Raw genomic sequence first — 21,401 nt, forward strand, 5'->3', positions numbered from 1 at the left:
TGCTTACATTGGACCCCAATAATCTTTCTTCCATTGAAGATTTTTTGTCCAAGTTCAAAACCCTTAGACTTCTCTTGGAAGATGTTAAGGTTAAGAAAGAAGATGGTAGCCTTATCTATTCCATTCTTACTAAGTTGGGGCCAGCCTACTCTGTGTTTGTTTCCACCTTCCATTCTACTAGAGAAGCCTTTATTTCTCAAGGACAGGACTACAAGTCCCCCTCTTTTAATGCCTTCTGTGATTCTTTAATAAGAGAACAAGAAAAGCTCTTATATCTTGGTCTTCTTAATCTTGGAAACTCTTCTAAGAAAGCCTTAGCCGCCCAGCAGCAACCAAATTCAAAGAATTCTAAGAAGCAGCATCCTAAAAAGAATGGTCCTAAATCAAACAAGCGTCCTAAGCAATTTTAGTCTCGAAATGAAAAATCATTTCAACAAAATGACAAGGCAAATAAAAACAAAGGGAAGAAGATTGATAGACATTGCCACTTTTGTAATCGAGATGGCCACTTTGAATCCAAATGCTTTAAGAAGATGGAAGCCTTGGAAGCAGCAATGAAGAAGCATAACATCCATTTGGAGCACCCTTCAACTTCAACTTCATCTTCAAGAATAACACTTTCTGAATGTCATTGTCAAGCATCTCAATCTGGTTATGCACTAAATGTATCTTCTTCTTCTCATTCTCATGAGTGACTCGTTGATTCTGGAACTTCTTATCACATGGCCAAAAAAAAAGCCATGTTTTCTTCTTTAAATGATTGTAACACCAAAGATATATATGTTCGTGATGATAGATCTCTTAGTGTTGTAGGGACTGGAACTATTCATCTAGACAATGGCCAATTTAATGATGAATTATGTGTTCCAACCAATGTTGCGAAAATCGTTATTGGGATTTATTCGGCGAGGCGAAAAATCGGGAAAATCGTAAAATACAAAAATATTCATTTTTTTTCCAATTTTTTTAATATCTAAAACATCTACAACATAAAATAAATACATTGACACATAAATATGATAAAAGAACTAATATATAAGATGTGTAATATTATTTCTAGTGCTACATCACACATAACAATGAATCATGTTGTGAATAGTCAGTTCTCACCCCTGAGTCCCAACTCAGCTTCAAAATATCAACAAAAAATATAATAATGTATCTCATATCATAAGTCATAATGTCATATACAATGAAACGAACCAAATAACTAATACTATTGATTTCCTCTGCCCCTCTTGCGAGAAAATGCAATACCCTCTAGATGTAGATGTCGGTGGAGTTGGCAGTGGACTCTGCTGTGCTCTAGAAGCTGAAGAACTAGTAGCTACAAGAGGTAGACCATGTCCTCTACTGGTGACAGGGGTAGCCTGGGTAGGTTGAGTCATCTCCTCCTCCTGTTGCTCCTCATCATCATCAAAAAAATCAGCAAAATTTATAGAAAAAATTAAAAATTTAAGAAATTTCAAGATTTTTTCCCAAAAAATCGTGATTTTTTCGATTAATCCCGATTTTTTCACTGAATTAATCGCGCGATATTATCGAGAAAATGAAAAAATCGCAATTTTCACAACACTAGTTCCAACCTTATCCTGCAACTTTCTATCCGTATATCAAATAACTCATTCAGGTGAAAAGGTAAAATCGTTGAATTTTCACGTCATTATGTTGCAATTAAGGACCTAAGAGATCCTAGACAGATTTTAGCTATTGGCATTGTTGATGATTCTACAAGGTTGTATAAGTTTAACAAGTTTGGGTCATCAAATCTTCCCTCTATATTTGTTTCTCATAATGATGAAGTGAGCAAACTTTGGCATGAGCAATTTGGTCACTTAAACTATCCCTCCCTTCAGAATCTATGTAAAGAAAATATGGTGACAGGTCTTCCAATGGTATCTTGCAGAGATGGTGTTTGTTCCAAATGTGTACTCGGAAAACATCATCAGAATAGTTTTGAAAAATGTGCCTCTTGGCACGCCTCAGCCCCTTTATAGCTTGTGCATAGTGATTTATGTGGTCCACTTCTAGTTGTTTCATTCTCTAGCTACAAGTATTTCTTAACTTTCATTGATGATTTCTACAGAGGCACTTGGGTATACTTCTTAAAACTCAAGAGTGAAGTATTTAACATGTTCTTGGCCTTTAAGGCCTTTGTTGAAAAACAATTTGGACATCAAATTCTTAAGCTAAGCTCTGATAATGGCGGAGAATATGTTAACAACAAATTCATCAACTTTTGCACTGAGAATGGAATTCAAATGCAACATATTGTTCCATATACTCCACAACAAAATGGTGTATTTGAAAGGAAGAATCGCACCTTAAAGGAAATGGCTAATTGTATGCTTCAATCTAGATTCTAAAAGACTTAGTCTTAATTTTTGGGAAGAAGCAATTAATTGTGCAAATTACATAGTAAATCGCACTCCTACTAAGATTTTAAAGAATATCACTCCAAAAGAAGCATGGAGCTCAATTAAACCAGATGTAAGTCACTTTGGTGTTTTTGGAAGTGAAGCATGGGCCCATATTCCAAATGAGAAACATAAAGCTTTAGAACCTAAGAGTGAAAAATGTATTTTTGTTGAATATTCTGAAGATGTCAAAGGATATAGACTTATTCCACTTAAGTCCAAAAATGTTATCATTAGAAGAGATGTAAAGTTTGCTGAAAATATATTGGCCTACGAGCCTAGTTCAACGGATGCACCACCTCTCTCTATCCCTTCTACTTCTAAAAATATTTCTTCTTCAGATGATGACAGCGAGGATGACAATCCTCCCCCACCTTCTCGGGATCCTCCTTCAGCTCCTCAACTTCCAAAATGGGTCCATGCTACTCGAGATGCAGCAGGTGCTCTTGCTGGTGATCCTACAGATCAACGACGTACACATTCTCAGTTCGATAGAGCCTCTTCTTTACTGGCTCAAGCTTTAGCGAATTATGACCCTTACACTTTTGCAGAAGCTTCAGGCCATCCAGACTGGGACGCAGCTATGAATGAAGAATATCATTCATTATTGGCAAATGATACATGGGATCTTGTTCCTCTTCCAAAGGGACGAAAACTTGTTAGATGCAAATGGATTTACAGAACCAAGTATGGACCAGATGGAAAAGTTGATAAACATAAAGCTCGTCTTGTTGCTAAGGGTTTTTCACAAGTTGAAGGCATTGATTATAATAAAACCTTCTCCCCTGTTGCAAAAAATGAACTCTATCCGCCTTGTTATTTCCCTTGCTGCCTCTTTCAAATGGGAAGTCCATCAGATGGATGTTAAATCTGTCTTCTTGCATGGGGACTTGCATGAAGAAATCTATATGGAACAACCTACTGACTTTTATACAAACAAACTCTAGCCCTGTATGTTAGCTTAAGAAATCACTATATAGTCTCAAGCAAGCCCCTCCGGCTTGGTATGCCAAAATGGATAGCTTTCTTTTAGAAACTGGTTTTTCTAGGTGTCATTCTGACAATACTGTCTACACCAAGAAAGTGGGCAAGTCTCTTATCATTCTTGTTCTTTATGTTGATGATCTTATCCTTACTGGTAGTGATCCCAACCTTATAAACCATGTGAAGTTCAGCCTTAAAAAGAAGTTTGAAATGACAGACGTAGGACACTTGCATTATTTTCTTGGTCTTCAAGTCTTGCAATCCAAGGAAGGTATTTCCCTTTCCCAGTCCAAGTATGCACGAGATCTTCTACGCCATTTTCACATGGAAGACTATAAGCCAGCCCCTTCTCCCTTTCAGTCTGGAGCCAAACTATCAATCACTTGTACCTCCCCTGAAGTTGATGCTACCTTATACCGTCAACTTGTAGAAAAACTTTTGTATCTGACCCATAGTCGTCCTGACCTTTCCTTTGATGTTGGCCTTATTGCTCGGCTTATGCAAAACCCACATGAAAGTCATTGGAAAGCGGCTAAAAGAATACTTCGTTATGTTCGAGGTACAGTTCAGTTTGGGATTCATTATAGTGCAGAAGCATCTCCTCTATCGGTTGGTTTCACTGATTTTGATTGAGTTGGTGACCCTGATGATCGGAAGTCTACTGCAGGTTATGTGTTCACTCTTGGTTCAAGACCTATTACATGGGCTTGCAAGAAACAAAGTGCCATTTCTCTTTCTTCAGCAGAAGCAGAGTATCGTGGTGTCGTAGAAGCTAGTAAGGAAGCCTTGTGGCTTCGTCAAATCCTGTCAGAGTTTGGCTTTCAGCAGCAGCATCCGACTACACTTCGGTGTGATAATCAAAGTATCATTCAACTATGCAAAGATCCAGTCGAACATCAGCGCAGCAAACACACTGAACTGCACATGCACTTCATCAGAAAGCTCATTCATGACCATGTTCTTGAAGTGCAATATTGTTCAACAGATGATCAAGTTGCAGACATCTTTACAAAGGCTCTCACAGAGGCGAAGTTTACTAAACTTCGATTTATGGTTGGAGTTCAGGAAGTTGTCACTAAGGGGGGATAGGCTCTAATGCCTCCTTCCTTCTCCTATTGTGTCATATTTGTACATCCTTCAATCCTATCCCAAGTTGTTCTTGGGGGGGATGTTAGGATATTCCGACACATAGGAAATAGTTAAGTATAACTTAGTCTAGTGTAGAGTTAGGTAAAGTGTGTTTCTTTACTATGTACTTTTGTAACTTACAATCCGACAGTCACGATATGTTCTAGACATGAAGTGATCCGACAGTTCATTCTCTCCTCGGTATTACCGACACTTGATCCGTGGCTTAACACCCGATTGGTCCATGATCTCTATTTAAAGAGCATGGAGGGTTATTTGTAGGGTAACCGTTCATGAGAGAAGCTTATGTAAATTTTCATTCTTTTATTAATAAATTTCCTAAAGTGGCCGCGTTGGCTCAAGCCGTGGACTGTTTCACTCTTTGAGGGTTTTAACCACGTCAAGAACACTGGTGTATTAATCTGTGATCTGTTTGTGAGCGATGTTCTGTCTAAGGAACTTACCCTGTAAATTCCTACACTAATTAACTCATGCGAGTTACACTGGCTCTCTTCTTTCATTCGACCTACTATTGTACCTTCACCCTAATTTAGGGTCTACTACAATCTGCAGCCTATTTCCTACTACAAGGTTCGAACTTCAAGAATCTTTGTCTATAGGAGGAAAACTTTGCATCTCTCATATGGATTGTACAGAGGATGTTTGAACTGCCCATAATGACACAAATTCAACTTTGAGAAGTCTCTCGCAACCTCGAAACTTAGACTACCCTCCACAGACCCTAATTCGGAGCTACGTCACAAGGTTTGTTGAACTTAAACCTTGAGGTTCGAATTTTGGCGAACCTTAAAGAAATTTTGGGGTTTGACGAACCTCATAGCCATTAAGAACTAAGTCCATAGATCAAAACTTTGACCTCATGTCACAACTCAAGCTTGTAATCTATCTTTGCAGTTTCCCTAGCACTTTTTATGTTTATTGATGTCGATTTCTTACTATTATATCCTATATTTCATTTTAAAGTTAATATATGTATATATATATATATAGAAAATGTATATAGACGAACCTAATGGCAAACCTCATCAAAAAATTCAAACTCGAACCAAACCTAATCATTGTCGAATCCGAACTCGAACCTGAACCATGTGACTTGGATTCGGTGCTACAAATTTCATCTTTCAGCCACAAAAGATCTCAACTGCCTAAGAAGATTTGTTAGTATGCCACAAAGGATTCGATTTTCTTCTTAGCTAAAACTTTAGTTCCTTAGGAATAATGCTTCTATTTGCCCAGAGCAGCTCAAATGACCTCAAACTAGGTTTGCCCAGAACTTCACTATTTTGTCCTTGAACAAACTCGCTTGGCCTCAAGAATTAATTCGACTTCTCTTACTTCAGATGTTGCCCTTAGAGAAGATTTGATGGACTAGATGATCCTCCTCACATCCTGTGCCACAAATCTCAATTTCCTGCCTTCAAACACCTCGATTGCCTCAAAACAATTCGTTAATGTGCCAGGGAGAATTCATTATCTTCATTAACTAAATTTCAGTCCCTTAAGCCCCAATCCTAGAATCTGATCTCTTCAAGAAGAAATTCTCCTTGTTGTACCAAAACAGAAGTAAGAAAGATAAAGTTGAAAAGATGTTTATCAACTAGGTTGGAATCTTTCACCACCAAAATTGATATAAGGGAAGGGGTCTTAAAACCCTCAAAGCCTCAAGCTCAAGAAAAACAAAGATAAATGATCAATCCAATGATGCCTTAAATGAATCGAACCCTCTTGTATTTATAGATTTCTTTGAGGGGATTTTTCTCCTTAATTGATTGAGCGAGGTTCACACCAAGCCCCAACTTTGGATTTTTTTCCCCAACTGCCCCAAAACTTGCCCTCCACTACTACCCGAACAGTGGGTATTTTGGGGTTTTCCCCTTTATCAAGGACTACAGCCTACGGGGATCAATAGGCTACTTCGCCTCTCGAGCAATTAATTTCTTAGGAACCTTACAAATCTCTTAACCAATACAAAGATAAAGTTTAACCATATGCCCTTCTCATAGCTCTTCAACTTGTTGATGCAATATTTAGGTTTTGCGCAACAATGTAGACAATTTCCATGCCTCCATTTTGATCATATCAATCACCTCCAATGCATATTCTTTCTTTATTTCTTTCATATTTTGTCGTGCTAGATGAAACTTCTCTCATTACATTTAAAGTATCAATATTCTATAGTCTTTGGTTGCTTACACACAAGTCAAAGACCATTTTTATGAGATCATTTTTGTATTCAGACACAGAATTTTAAGTGGTTTTCAGCGCATGAATACTTGAAACACTTCCCTAAGATTGGAAAAGCACCAATCCAAACAGAGAAGCAATCAACTAGTGACAATTTGGGTGATTGCATATTAGTTATCACTTAATCTTTGTTGCTACAACTCTCGAAATCATCACTTTCCTTAGGTGTAGATTTAAGTGATAACAAAAGGCAAGAGAACTTTCTCGACATCTAGTTCACACCTTAACTCAAAGCAAAACCAACCTCTAACCATCAAATGAATACATGGAGGGTAAACCAACAAATGCTTCCAACCTTCCTCTAACCAAGATTGCAAGGTCACTCCAGACACCAACTTTCCTATAAACCTACCAACCAATGCCAATTTTGATAGAGTTTCCACCTTTTCCATGCCAACGTCCCAACCAAGAACCATCTTAATCCTTTTTGGTCTTTGTTTAATATTTTTGACCCTTTGTTTCTTGTCAATACCCAACTCCACCAAAAAACTAGAGCCAAGGTGTCCTTAGCTCCTTAGAAGTGAGGCAAACTCCAAGGAATGAAACGACCTCTCCAATATGCACGAAATAAACACTGCAACAATATTTTGACTTTGGCTTGAATGTTCCAACTAGCAACTAACTAGAGCATTAGGTTTAAGCAGTGTTTTAAAATTCGGCCGAGCCGACCGAGCCAGACACTTGCCCAGGTCAGCTTGGTACAAAAACCGAGCCAAAGGCCAGTGTATTACCGAACCGACCGAGTCGGTCACCAACTCAGCCGAGTCGGTCACCAACTCAGCCGAGTCGGTCACCAACTCAGCCGAGTCGGTCACCGACTCTGCTGGCTCGGTCGAGTCTGACTTAAAACTGGCCAAGCCAGTCAAACCCGGTCAACGGCGGAAATTGGAGGGAAAGCAAACTCCAAACTTGGTTATTTTGGTTTTACAGTTTTTGCTTGTCCATCTAACCTCTCCCAGGCTTATGAAAGTTACCCAACCCCCTCACGTTTCCTCATAGCTATCTCATTGCATTTGTGAGGAGTTTGTGAAGAGTTGTGAAGTTGGTTTTTGGAGCAGCAGTGAAGAGCTTCTTGGGAAGTCATTGGAGCAGCAAAAGGAGGCTAGAGCCCAGAGGTATTTCTTTTTTCACTTCTCAAATCAGCCTTTGCTTGGTTTTTTTTTTTGCAAATCTGGAAATTGAAAAGAGTAATTTTTGTAGAAGAAATGAACATTGAAGAGTTGTTTTTATTTTCTTTTCATTTTCAGATTTGTTTCCTTTCATTTCCAAGTCCAAATATGATAAAATGTCTCCTAGAAAGAAAGATGTTGCTTGGACATATGCTGAGATGATTGATAATCAAATGCATTTCAAATTTTGTCATAGAAAAATTAAGGGAGGTGGAGAGTGCATTCATAGGCTGAAACAACACTCAGTTGGTATTAGAGGCCAAATTGCTCCATGTGCAGCACCAGCAGAAACAATTGGGGATATTATGAAGGAGTTGCTAGATAAATTTGAGAAGTTTGAGGAAGAAAAAGCTAGGCAAAAAGAAATAGAGGCTAAAATAGGGAGGAAGAGTATTGAACACATGATGGCTGCCAACCCCAATTTTGATTATGAGGGCTCTTCATCTATCCCTTGTGCTGATGCATCCAACCCCTTTCGCTATGTTCCTCCTTTGGAGTCTATTCAAAAAAAGGGTATGGGTAAAATTAAAAAGAAGGGTGATATCAAAAGTTATTTCACACCCTCCTCTCCCTCTGATAGTGCACATGGTCCTCAAGCTAATAGAGGTCAAATGCACCCCACTGATGACGATTGGAAGAAATAATTGAGAGAAATTGTCTGTGATTACATAGCTAGATGGTGGTATGATGTTGATATCCCCTTCAATGCTTCTCGTTCACCATATTATGAACCTATGTTTGATGCCATATTTGTTGCTGGAAAGGGCTTCAAAGGCCCTATTATGCATGAGTTATGGGGATCTCTTTTGCAAAGAGGTTTTATCCATTGATGAATATTTGAAAGATTTCAAAAGATCATGGGCAAAAACAAGATGTACCATCATGTTAGATGGATGGATTGATCAAAGGAACCGTACCATCACAAACTTTCTTATCTTTTGCCCATAGGGAACCATGTTTCTAAAATCAGTTGATGCATCTGATAGGGTGAAAGATGCACACTTGTTGTTTCAGCTTTTGGATGAGGTTGTTAAAGAGGTGGGGGTGGCTAATGTTGTTCAAATCATCACAGATAATGCCTCTAACTATGTTCTTGCTAGTAAAATGTTAGAGGAAAAACACAAAACCATCTTTTGGACCCCATGTGTTGCACATTGCATAGACCTCATGCTTGAGGATATTGGTAAAATAGATTGGATCAAGAACATCATGGAGCATGCCAAAATCATAGCAAAATATATCTACAATCACTCATGGATTTTGAACTTGATGAGGAAACACACAGGGGCAAGGATATCGTAGGCCTGCCATCACTAGATTTGCAACTCATTTTTTGACATTGTAATCTATGCTTTCTCAACACAGAAACTTGCAAAGGGTATTTTCCAATGATGAATGGAATGAATATCAATGGTCTCGCAAACGGGGTGGCAAAGATGTGAGAAAGAAAGTTAATGAAGAAATATTTTGGAAAAAAGCAACAGAGATTGTGAAGGTTGTTGAACCACTGGTTAAGGTGTTGCAGTTGGTGGATGGGGAAAGATTGGCTATGGGCTTCATTTATGAGGCTATGGATCAAGCAAAGGAGCAAATAAAGGCAGCATACAAGGATAGAGTGGCTAAGTATGGGCCCATTTGGGAAATCATTGATCAAAGATGGAACAATCAACTCCATCGCCCTATACATGCAGCTGGGTTTTTTCTGAACCCAAGGTATCATTATAAAGCTCTAGAGGCAGAAGCTTTGACTGGGGAGGTTAGAGATGGATTGATTGACTGCATTGACCGCATGGTCCCTAAGGAGAGTGACCAGCTAGAGATACACCGACAGATCACTTGTTTCAGCAGAGCCACAAGTACCTTTGGCAAGAACCTAGCAAGGATTGCAAGGGAAGCAGATGAGCCAGGTAAACAAACAATTTCAATTTTCAAATTCTTATTTTGTTAAATTGTTTATAATTTGAAAGTTGGATATAATTTGTTGAGCTAACTCATTACACAACTATGTTTTTTGCAGCACAATGGTGGGAGGCATTTGGTAGCCATTGTCCTCAATTGCAGAAGTTTGCAATCCGTATTTTGAGTCAAACTTGCAGTGCTACTGGGTGTGAGCACAATTGGTCTGTCTTTGAGAGGATTCACACGAAGAAGAGAAACTGTTTGGAACAAAAACAGTTAAATGATCTAGTCTATGTCCAATACAACCTCCGGCTAAGACGCAACCAATTGCTGAACAAAAGACCTGATACAGATCCCATTGTGTTGGAAGATATTGATCCAACATCAGATTGGGTAGTGGAGAGTCATCCAGCAGAGTTTGATTCTGATGAGGATATTGGTCTTGATTTGGATTTACAGATGGAGGCATTAGTTGAACATAATGTTCAGTTAAATGCAGATCCACTAGTACCAGGCCCAACCCCAAGTCCTCTAGTTGCAGGCACTTCCTCTACTCAACCACGACGCAAGCGCATAGCTCGTCTATCTCAGCGTGCAGCTGTTGTGCCTGCTAGTGCTACTACTTCTACAGTTGCAGTTGGAGATCGTGATGAGGAGGAGGAGCCATGGGTTTCCTCGTCTGACTCTGATTCAGAGTCTGAGCCAGATGATGTTGGCTTCTCTAGCAGTAGCCAATAGTGACTAGTGATTAGTGATGTTTTACTTTTGTTGTAGAGGCCATTTAGAGCCTCCTTGGTTATGTGTTTTTGTGTTGATCTCTATATCATGTATGTATTGGACAGTGCACTGGGTGCCATTTTGATATAATGGATATATTCATGAGCCTACTTTGATCATATATTGTCTTCTCTCTATATTCTAATGTTGTGTTTGGAAACATGAATGAAAATATTTAAAATTATATGTATTTTTCACAAAAACCGAGTAATTGAAATCAACTAGGCTGAGTCGCTACCGAGTTGGAGTCAGAGTCGAAGTCGACCCTCAGCCGGTTCTAAACCCGAGTCAGAGTTTTAAAACATTGGTACTAACAATATCCACCACGTGTATGCCCTTTGCTAGATCCACAATAATAGCACCAACATTGTGCCAAGCCTCCAACAATTCCTCACATGTGGATTGAGTCGGCAGGAAGTGATCCCTTCAAGTGGATCTGTCTGCTACAAATATTTCATGGACGCTAGTAGAGATCAAAAATCTACGGGGTCCATGAACCACATATAACAAAAAATAAATAAACATATATTTATATATATATATATTGGAGATGATACCTTCTCCATCTTTTAGCAATAAAGTAGTGGGAACACCAACAAGGGTGTGTAAGTGCCCCCACCCCTTGGTCCTATATCTCTTTGTTATGTATTTCTCTTTATATTTTCCATTGTTCCCCTTGTTGTTTGTCTCTCTTTATATTTGTTATTATTCTATGTGTTGTTTATTTCTCTTTATATTTATTATATTTTTTTCTATATTTGTATGGCAGTAGTGTTCATTTTGGTTCCAAAAACATCACACTGGAAGAGAGGCTATCTAAGAAACCAACTTGTCATCTTGGGGAACTCTCGGTAAATTGGATTTTTTTTCATTGTAACCTGAAGCAATAAAAAATATAAACATATCAGGGTAATACAAGTAGATAAGGTTACATCTCAAACTCCAACCATTTGGTGTAACTTCATGACTGTATCATTGTAGCTCCAGCAAGCCTTTATATTGAATTTTGTCTTTGTTGAATCTAGCTACTAACCAGAGACATTGGAAATAAACAAACCAAAAATGTGTTACTCTTACTAAATTAGAGTTGATGATACTTTGTATGCTTATATAGACATTTGTGATCTTCAATGCTGATTGTTTTGATTTCCTGTGTTGAAAATACTCCTAGTAAAGTAGAGCATCAATTAGCATAAAATCTCATTTGAAACTTTTTTGGCATTTGCAGACCCTCAGTTATGCACCCATAGCATCATTACATGAAGTGGCACACAACAAAAACATGCAAGTCCAAAGAAGACCACACATGCACTGCAGCTTGCTTCCTTTATAGGTTGCAGAGCAAACATGCATGAACCATGATGATATCAAAAATGAATTAAAGTGCAAAATATATGTTGACTGAGCAGTCTAATTGTAGCAAATAGCATTTCGACACTATACAAAATCCTAATGACAAGATCAAGAAATCGTTTTAATAATGCAATCAGAGCTCACAAGTCACATCTAAAATAATGAACTTCATATGCACATCCACTGCAAGTTGGGTAGTCTCAATCATCAAAATAACCATTTTTTCTTAACAAATCATGACATCTTTCAAGTAAAAAAGAAGCTTGAAAGGCAGCTAGATGAAGGAAGCTTGAAAGGAAGCTAGATGTTAGATATCCATCAAATGTCAAATGCACCATAACCAAATAGTCCAAAAATATATAAATATACAGCCTCATATGCTTGTTCTTTGTTCCAATTTTCCTTGGAAATAAGATAATACAGAAATGTGATAGGCAAACTTCAAAGCTCAAAATTGAGCAAAACCGAAAATTACTTTGTTATCACATGAGTTAGTTAATAAGTGGACAAATTCAACCTACTATTGGAAATTCTTCCTCAATCTCATAACAATGTTGTTGGAAGTTTTAGTTCCGCCTGATTGATAGGAACTTTGATCATAGAACTTTGTGCCAAGAGTTTTGACCCATTTTAAGGCAACCCAGATCGACGGAATTTCAAAAAAATAGCAAATCTGAACAGAACTTTGCGTTGACATATAAAAAGATTAAAAAAAAATGGACTATAGGAAATGATGAGTTTGTCCACTTATTATTTCACTTCTGTTACTACAGATTTCACAACTACGAATTAAACATTCAAAAAACGAACAAAAAAAATATGAAGCGTCTGTGTGTCCCACTGTTAAAGCAGAAAGTTGCATGGCCAAGGTGCACATCATCTGCCCTACAACAGTAAATACCTTGTTTACACTTTTTGCACTAATGGGGAGAAAGAAAATAGACTTTTTGTTTTCCAGCATGATTGCTAGTCAATGTTATGACCAGAGTCACCCTAAAACTTTCCCACAAACGTTATCACTCAACAGTTGACTGTCCCCCCGCAAATTGTGTGGAGGAGCTGACAAAGGAATCTCAATTATATATAAATGCTACATCTTACCTTTGTTATATATTTTCCCAAACTTTTTCAGTATATTATGTTTTCACAACAATTTACATGCCTTTAAATAGTGATTGTATCTACCATTTTCTTGTTATTTGCCCCTAAATTGTTGTTTTTCCTACAATAGAGGAGTTGCTTTGCACATTGCCTTCTCCAAAATATGTGCAACGGCATGCATTAGCATCTCAGGCAAAGAGAGATATGTAATGGCTCACAACTTGATAGCTGTAAGAATATTCTTGGTAGTTTTGCTTCAAAAAACACAGGTAATTATTCATAGTTCGCATACACATATATGCAAGCATATCTAATATATATAGACTTGATACGCAAAATAATCTTACAAAAGCTTTTTCAAATCAACCCAAAACCTTTGCCATTTTTAAAGAATTTTCCTACTAGTTGTCCTTATTGAAAAATAATGGTTTCTTTTCTTTATTTCTATACATTTATAAAGAAAAGAAAAGATAAAAATAATCTTAATTCGCTGTTTTTCTTTCATTCCCACATAAATGTTTTTTGAATCATTAGAAGTAAAAAGGAATAAGTGTCTCCATTGGAAGACAGAAACTAAAGGACAACAAAAGTCCTAAATGCACTTGCACCACTACTAAACAAAACCGGACAAAAGGAAACTTTGATGGCACAGCAAGGAAATCCTCAAAAAAGTTCTTTATTTCTATACATAGAGAAGCAAAAAAAAAATCTTAATTCACTGTTTTTCTTTCATTCCCACATAAATGTTTTTTGAATCATTAGAAGTAAAAAGGAATAAGTGTCTCCATTGGAAGACAGAAACTAAAGGACAACAAAAGTCCTAAATGCACTTGCACCTCTACTAGACAAAACTGGACAAAAGGAAACTTTGATGGCACCAGTAAGGAAATCCTCTACAGCAGGCAGGGGAGGAGCAATTAGAGAAACATAACTGATTCACAGAAAATAATCTTACTAAAGCTTTTTCAATTCAACCCAAAACCTTTGCCACTTATATAGAATTTTCCTACTAGTTGTCCTTATTGAAAAATAATGATTTCTTTTCTTTATGTCTGTACATAAACAAAATCTTAATTCACTATTTTTCTTTCATTCCCACAAATGTTTTTTGAATAATTAGAAGTAAAAAGGAACAAGTGTCTCCATTGGTAGACAGAAACTAGAGTACAACAAAAGTCTTAAATGCACTTGCACCCCTACTAGACAAAACTGGACAAAATGAAACTTTGATGGCACAGCAAGGACATCCTGGACAGCAGGCAGTGGAGGAGCAATTAGAGACAAGGATAGTAGAGTTCTCATAATATACTGGAAATTCCAAGGTGAAATGAGAAACAACTCTGGAGAGGGAGAGGGAGAGGGAGGAGAGTAGGCCCAGCAGTCCCAGCATTCGAACCAGAAGTAGGCCAAGCATTCCCGTCAGCATTATTCCCAGCATTATTATTCCCAAACCAGCATTATTCCCATACCGGGGTAATTCTTGGTAGTGTTGCTTCAATCAATACTGTAAGGGACTCCAGCCGCATCAGCTCCCTCCAAAGATCCAAATCCCCCCCGAGATATGCCTTTGCCTGGGGCTTCTCTGATCCCAGTCTTCCCACGGGTCTCTACCTGTTCTCTCTTCACCCAGCTGGTCTCAATAGCAAATAGTTCTGCCAACAGCAGCCCTGTTCCTTACTGCCCAGGGTTAGTTCTATAATAAACCGGTTCTCTTTTAACGAAGCTGGTACCAATACGCATATACTGGGAGGACTAGTTGTAAATTATGCTGTAAGCTTGGTGCATTAATTCCTTTGAGGGGAAGAAAGAAAGTCAATTCGATCCAGCAAAAAGCATAATGACATATATAATAGCAGCATTTTCTGGTAAAGCGTAATTCCTAATTGAAATGCATAATGAAATATATAGTAGCAGCATTGTCGGAAAAAAGAATCAGAAATGCATAATTACATATATAATTCCTCTCCCTTAATTGTGAGCCCTGCCTTCCAATCAGAAATCTTTGAAAGGTATAAAAATACAACTCAATCTAGGAGTTCAAAGCATTTAGGTGAACAGGGCTCTAAGCTCAGCATTGATCTTTTATTGAACAAAGTCAATGAAAGTTCAGGGTTTCTCCAAGATAAATCAACCAATAGAAATGTGGTCCCAAGTCTAGACATTATAGACAGGCTACAGCCAATAGAAACATGGTCTATAGCTGCAATAGAAAAGCAGATAACAATAATGCAGGGCGGTTTGCCCACATGGCAATTAACAAAAATTCAGATCTAGAAGAAATAGAGATTAGGGGGAACCTTAGGGAAGCTACATGTTGGGGGTTGGACCTTACAAACCTTTGTTAGTCCAGGGAACCACCAAATTCCAAATAATTATGGACAATGGTCTCTCATGAATCAATCTCAACATTCTGAGATTGTTTGTCTTAGCTATTTTCAGTTTATATATCCAGCACAGCCAGTAGAAAGTATTAGCAAACACACTAGCTTTTTGTTTGAATCTGATGAGTGTGATAATTTGATAAGAAATAAGAAAGAAAGTCTATATGCAACCAACCAGAGACCTTGCTTGATTTTCGGGTTGTATGTATGTAAGGGATATAGAGTCAGTCCCGGATTCTGCTCTGTAATAATGAACCTGTACAGCTAAAGGGCATTGCAAGTAGGAAAAAAACACACTCCAGCAAAAGAACAGGCAAAACATTTTCTTCTTTTATTATTTCTTGAATATACCCTTTCCACAACAGTTAGTTTCAACATTCAAATACACTCAACCACAACCATGATCTCACCAACACACTTGATTTAGGGTTAATAATTGGTAAAAGAAAGTCAAGGAGCGACTTTTTGGGTGCCGTGAAAATTTACAGATAGACGATGTTTACAACTAGAAACTACTGAGCTTATCGTGCCATAGATAAGAATCGTTTACACTCTAAAATAAGGGCATTACTAGTTTTCAGCCATCATATGCCCTTTCCTTGAAATGGAAGCGGGATGTCAAATTTTAACTCTGATTGAACTAATCACCGTGTAATCCATGCTCTTTAAACTCTTCAACAGAATTACGGCCACTTTGCACTAACTTGTTTTCATTTAAATTAGGATTTTCGAGCATCATCTTATAATTTCCCTTTACATTTTCCTCTTTTCAACAGAGCTACAGCCTTTTTGCATGTCTGCAGCAGATCTCATTGAGTATAATATATTTGGAACCAAGCATGGGACAATATACAAGATCACCACTCCGGAGGCTGCGATATACAATCTGCTAACTAAATAACAGACGTTCTTACGCTTTAAAATATGTTTTCCAACAATCTTCTTGTTATTTTTTGTTCTATATTCAACTTTACAACATAACTACAGCTGATTTGCAGTTTGCAAAGCCTGTTAAAAAATTGCATCAAGTGTTATATATTTGCAATCGGGCACGGGCAAAAAACAAAGATCTGCATTGCACAGTGCACTCTAAACTCCGCTAACGAAATTACACCCTTTCGACCGCCATAACTACAGCTACTTCAAGAACCATATTTAAAGATACTTTACCTTCCATATAGTAAATCGTGGCGGGTAGTCAGAACCGGCCCTAACTCTTTCAAACGAATTCCTGATATGCTTTAAATCTGCACAACTGAATTCAAAATAATTGCGCTCGACAGTGTACAGAGCAAAGCCACTTCTAATTCACGCATATCTAAAGATTTGCCTCGTTCCTTCAAAATTCGGTGAATTTAAACAATAATCAGCCGGGTTTCCACTTTTCCTTTGATTAAATTGCTCATGTGTGCTCGACAGTGTACAGAGCAAAACCATTTCTAATTTCGTGTTAATTAACCCGCCTGTGCAAACTTTAACCCTGGATCCTCCAAATCCAGTGAATTTTACCATTATTCAGCCTATAAATTCAATTTTACCTTCGGAACTGTGTATTTACAAAAAAAGAATTTAAACATAATCAACCTATAACTTCAGCTTTAACTTCGGGATTGTGTATTTTCACAGAAAGCAAGTTCTGGTGTTGGAAATTTCCCCTGCTCATCCATACAAGGTAAATTGAAATACATTGATCAACAAGAGCTCACCACCAGGAGCGGTGCCATTGGAGGCCAAGCTTGAGCGTCAGCAAAATCGTAAAAGAGAGAAGCGAGCAGTGCGCACAGAAAGCTTGGGCCGATTTCGCCACCCGCGACCACGTCATGGTTTTAACAGGCGCCATCTTCGAACCTGGGACCTCTCAAAAGAATCCCATTACACTTACAAATACCAAATACATGTCAAATTTAATTTAAATCCCTCAAAAATTCAATAAATTCTCGTCCAGTCCCTGGGACATCAATAAATGATTTTCACCCCAGCTGTATAAGAAACGATGCCCTCAGCGACTGATCGATCTTATAAAAATTGTTTCCGACAGCAGCATCCCCGAACGCCCCCCGAATTTCTCATAAATTTCCACAACTAAAGGCTGGCTAGTGCAAACCCTAAAGTCCATTCGCATCCTTTATACTCTACGCCCCGCTCACTCCATCGAATTTTACCGGCCAGTCCCCATCGTACATGCCCCGCCCTGGGATCGCCGTTACATCACCGTAGCAGTTACGTCTCCGTCCATTATACAGGGCATTTCAAAGACTCCACGTGTCAGCAAACCCCATGCCTTTCCGCATCGCTCCGCGGCAGCCCGCGGTTTTGTGGATAAACCTGGAACTGGTACTCTCAACTTCCGCGCAGCTATTATGATGTGACTGACAGCTTCTTCGCCGATCTGACCCTGATTCGGCCGAGACTAGCGCCCTGCGAAATTATAGTAATTATCGTGATTCGCGACGGGACCCACAGTTCCAGGCTTTGCCGCATAATGAGATGCAAAGGCCGTTGAGCCCATTACTCTGTTTTGCTTGCGGACGAAGTCGTACTTTTACTATCAGCGAGACTACTCTATGTAGGGCTTCTTTAAATGTATCGATAAAAAAACACTTAATTTTTTGGCGGGAGCAGCAACGAAAGTTTTGCCATGTTGAGTGTGAAAGCATTAATTTAGAAGCATAAAATCTTGCCGACGATGAAAGCATTAAATTTGGAAGCATTAAATCTTTTAAAAGGATAAAGTGACGTGTTTATTTCCCATGATGTGTCAATTTATAAAAAAAATTTGAAGATGCTTAGGTGAAAATTACATAGATAAACTTTTGTCGATGCGTTTCGAATCAATCAGTGTGATTCATCGTCAAAACAAGTTGAATAAGCAGATCTCGCTTTGCACAATAAATAGATAGAGCAGAATATCCAAGACTCAATTTTCTCGATAAGGTAACAGCTAAAAAGACAACGGCCAGTTTGACTATGATAAGGGGTATAAATTATATTAATTTTTATATATATTTATATGTATATTTTTATTTATTTATTATTATTATTATTATTTATTATTATCATTTTATTTTTTTTAATAAGAAAATTCGGTTATTAATATTTAAATTAAAATGTAAGTCGACCATGTTAGAAATATAAAACAGAATAAGTAAATTAATATATTATAATAAGTAAATGATAAAATAAATTAATTGCAAATATATTAAGAAATATAAATTAAAATTAATTAATTTAAAATTGTTAGATAAAAATATTAGTTATTTATAAAAGCCAAAAATAGAGTAATAGTTAATTATATTTATTAATTAAAATATATATTTAAAAATATTTGTCAAAGAGTTTTTTCCAAGATAAAAGTTAGAAAAGTATTACAATATTAAAAAATAATTCATGGTCTATTTAGGGATAAAAAATAGAATATTAGTTTTAAATTAATTAATTATAAAATAGATTAATTTTAAATTAGTTTTTGTAAATTAATTAGAAAATAAATTAAGTTTAAATTAATCGACAAAGAGTTAAAAAAATAAAAAATAATAAATAAATAAATTACCATATTAAAAATAATTAATAGTTTAAATTAATTAATTAAAATAGATTAATTTTTGTAAATTTATTATAAAATAAATTAAGTTTAAATCAAAAGTCACGGAGTTTTCACATATATTTATTTATTTAAAAAAAAAAAAATAAAAATTAATTAATCGATTATTAAAGGGAGGGGAAGAAAGAAAACGACTAGGAGGAGAGGGCTGGGACCCAGCAACTACTGATCTTCCAGCCATCCTCTCTATTGAGATTGTTCGGCATTTTTCAATCTCAAGGGCTTCCCTAAATTTCCGGTGATGGAATTGCGACACTCTAGCAATCACACTAGCCTCCTCGATGCAGACATGATAATTGGTTTTCTCCACATGCTCTACTAAAGCGGAAGACTTAGTTCTCATATGCCTGAGGTCAGCTGCGTGCTCACTAATCCTTTGATTAATGGAGCGACCAGTCTCACCAATATAGGGGGTCCCACATGAACAAGGAATAATATAAACCCCTTTCATGTCCTTGGGGTCGATGGGATCCTTCACAGATCTGAGGGATTTACGAATGGTGTTAAGAGGTCTAAAAGTTGCGGGGACATTATGCTTCTTAAGAACCCTCGCAATCTTATATGTGGTCCCCTGAACAAACGAAAGATGGACACCAGGAATCCGCTCTTTAGGCCCTTTTCTGGTTAACAAATTCTTAGCTGTTTTGAGGAAAGCCTTTTGTCCCAAGTGTCTGCTATAACCGCTCTCAACAAAGACATTAAGGAGATGGGATTTCTCCTCCTCGAAGCTCTTTTCATCAGATATCCTTAAGGCACGAGTTGCAAGGGTGTTGAGAACCCCCAACTTCTGGGCCGGGAAATGGTGGGAACTAGCATGAAGGCACTGCTCCATATGAGTTTTCTTGCGAAACACTCAGTGGCAGAGGGAACCATCCTTGTTGTTTGTAGGACATGCATTGAGGTAAATATTCCAAGAAGAAGAAAAAATATTCCTTGAAGTATATGTTTATTTATAAAAAATTGCTCAAAGAAGGAAAAATTAATAATTTTAGGAGTCGATGCCCATTAACTTTATATAAACAAGGCTACATAGTAGCTATTGCCTAGGGCTTAGTTTAATTAATTAATAATTAATTGGGGCAACCTATGTGATTGGGGTGAAGGTATAAGTTAAGCCACATCATGATAAACTTTGAAAATTAATGATGGAGTAGGTAAAAGCCAATCAATTTGATGGATATGGCATGTTGTTTTTTGCAAAGTGGCAACCATTTCTTTTTCTTTTTTTGAAAATACTTAGTTGTTTATGGATATTAAATTCAATGAGCGTTTAGGTTGTATTTATTCAAGAAACAGGGTGGGATATAAAAATGTATTTATTATTATTATTACACTAATATCAACTTTATGATTTATCATAATACGAAATGATTTTTTATTTTTACGACTCTGTGTTGTCAAGAGAATGTGGGTGTACTTGCATATATTTATTTATTAGAGTTTGTTAAAACAATGGAGAGAAGGGAGATGGACTGAAAGTATTTGTTAGTAATACTCTGCAACACAATGCAATCACCAATAACATGAAATATCTCAGGCACTCAAGTTCAACGTGGAATCATAGTAGCCTTTGAATAAAATCCTCTAATAGGCAACCCTAAGAGTTAGCTCAATCAGTCAAATCAATGCCTCGCCAATCGAGAGGTCACAAGGTCAATTCCCGAAAGCTCTTGGGGTCAGGTCAGTAAATAGGCCGAGGGGTGTGATCCCCTTCGGGTGGGATCCACCCTAGTGTTGTACCGTGGACGTAGCGGCTACCCAGTGACCATGGGTATCCGTGAACCACACGTGAAAAAAAAAAAAAAAAAATATATATATATATATATATATATATATATTCCTCCAACAGGAATGAGAGAACTACACATCAAATCATGTGGTGTATGCATTATTGAAAAACTATGAATTTATTGCAGCATTAAAAATCATATCACTAATTACACCAAGGCATGGCCAATAACATGTTCAATTCCAAGGCCAATAATATTAGAGATAAATACTAATCAAATCATGTGGTGCATGCATTATTGAAAAACTATGAATTTATTGCAGCATTAAAAATCATATCACTAATTACACGAAGGCATGGCCAATAACATGTTCAATTCAAAGGCCAATAGTATTAGAGATAAATACTAATAATAATAAAATACAAAATTAATTTGTATATTTCCACTTTGTAGAATTGTAAATTATTTAATTGTTTGACTAAATTATTAGGTGGTAACCTTGACACCCAATACATAATCCCTGCTGGCAGGCATAATAAAATATTTTAATATGAATTAATATTAACATATACTTAAAAATACATTAATAATAAGAA

At 37.1% G+C, this 21,401-nt stretch overlaps 1 protein-coding gene across 1 annotated transcript in view; it reads right to left on the reverse strand.

Moving 5' to 3' along the window:
- The window catches only part of LOC149164587 (uncharacterized), a 152,840-nt gene extending 134,956 nt beyond the window's left edge, over nt 1-17,884 (reverse strand). Inside the window, exon 1 of the mRNA XM_089429533.1 lies at nt 17,181-17,884. Coding sequence (XP_089285659.1) covers nt 17,181-17,314 — 134 coding nt within the window. The 5' untranslated portion in view covers nt 17,315-17,884. The remainder of the gene's footprint in view (nt 1-17,180) is intronic.
- Nucleotides 17,885-21,401: the final 3,517 nt, after the last annotated feature.

Source organism: Pinus tabuliformis, chromosome 5_1 (assembly GCF_031772625.1).
Source record: "Pinus tabuliformis cultivar Carrire ecotype Pingquan chromosome 5_1, CPIR1, whole genome shotgun sequence".
Taxonomy (NCBI): Eukaryota; Viridiplantae; Streptophyta; class Pinopsida; order Pinales; family Pinaceae; genus Pinus; species Pinus tabuliformis.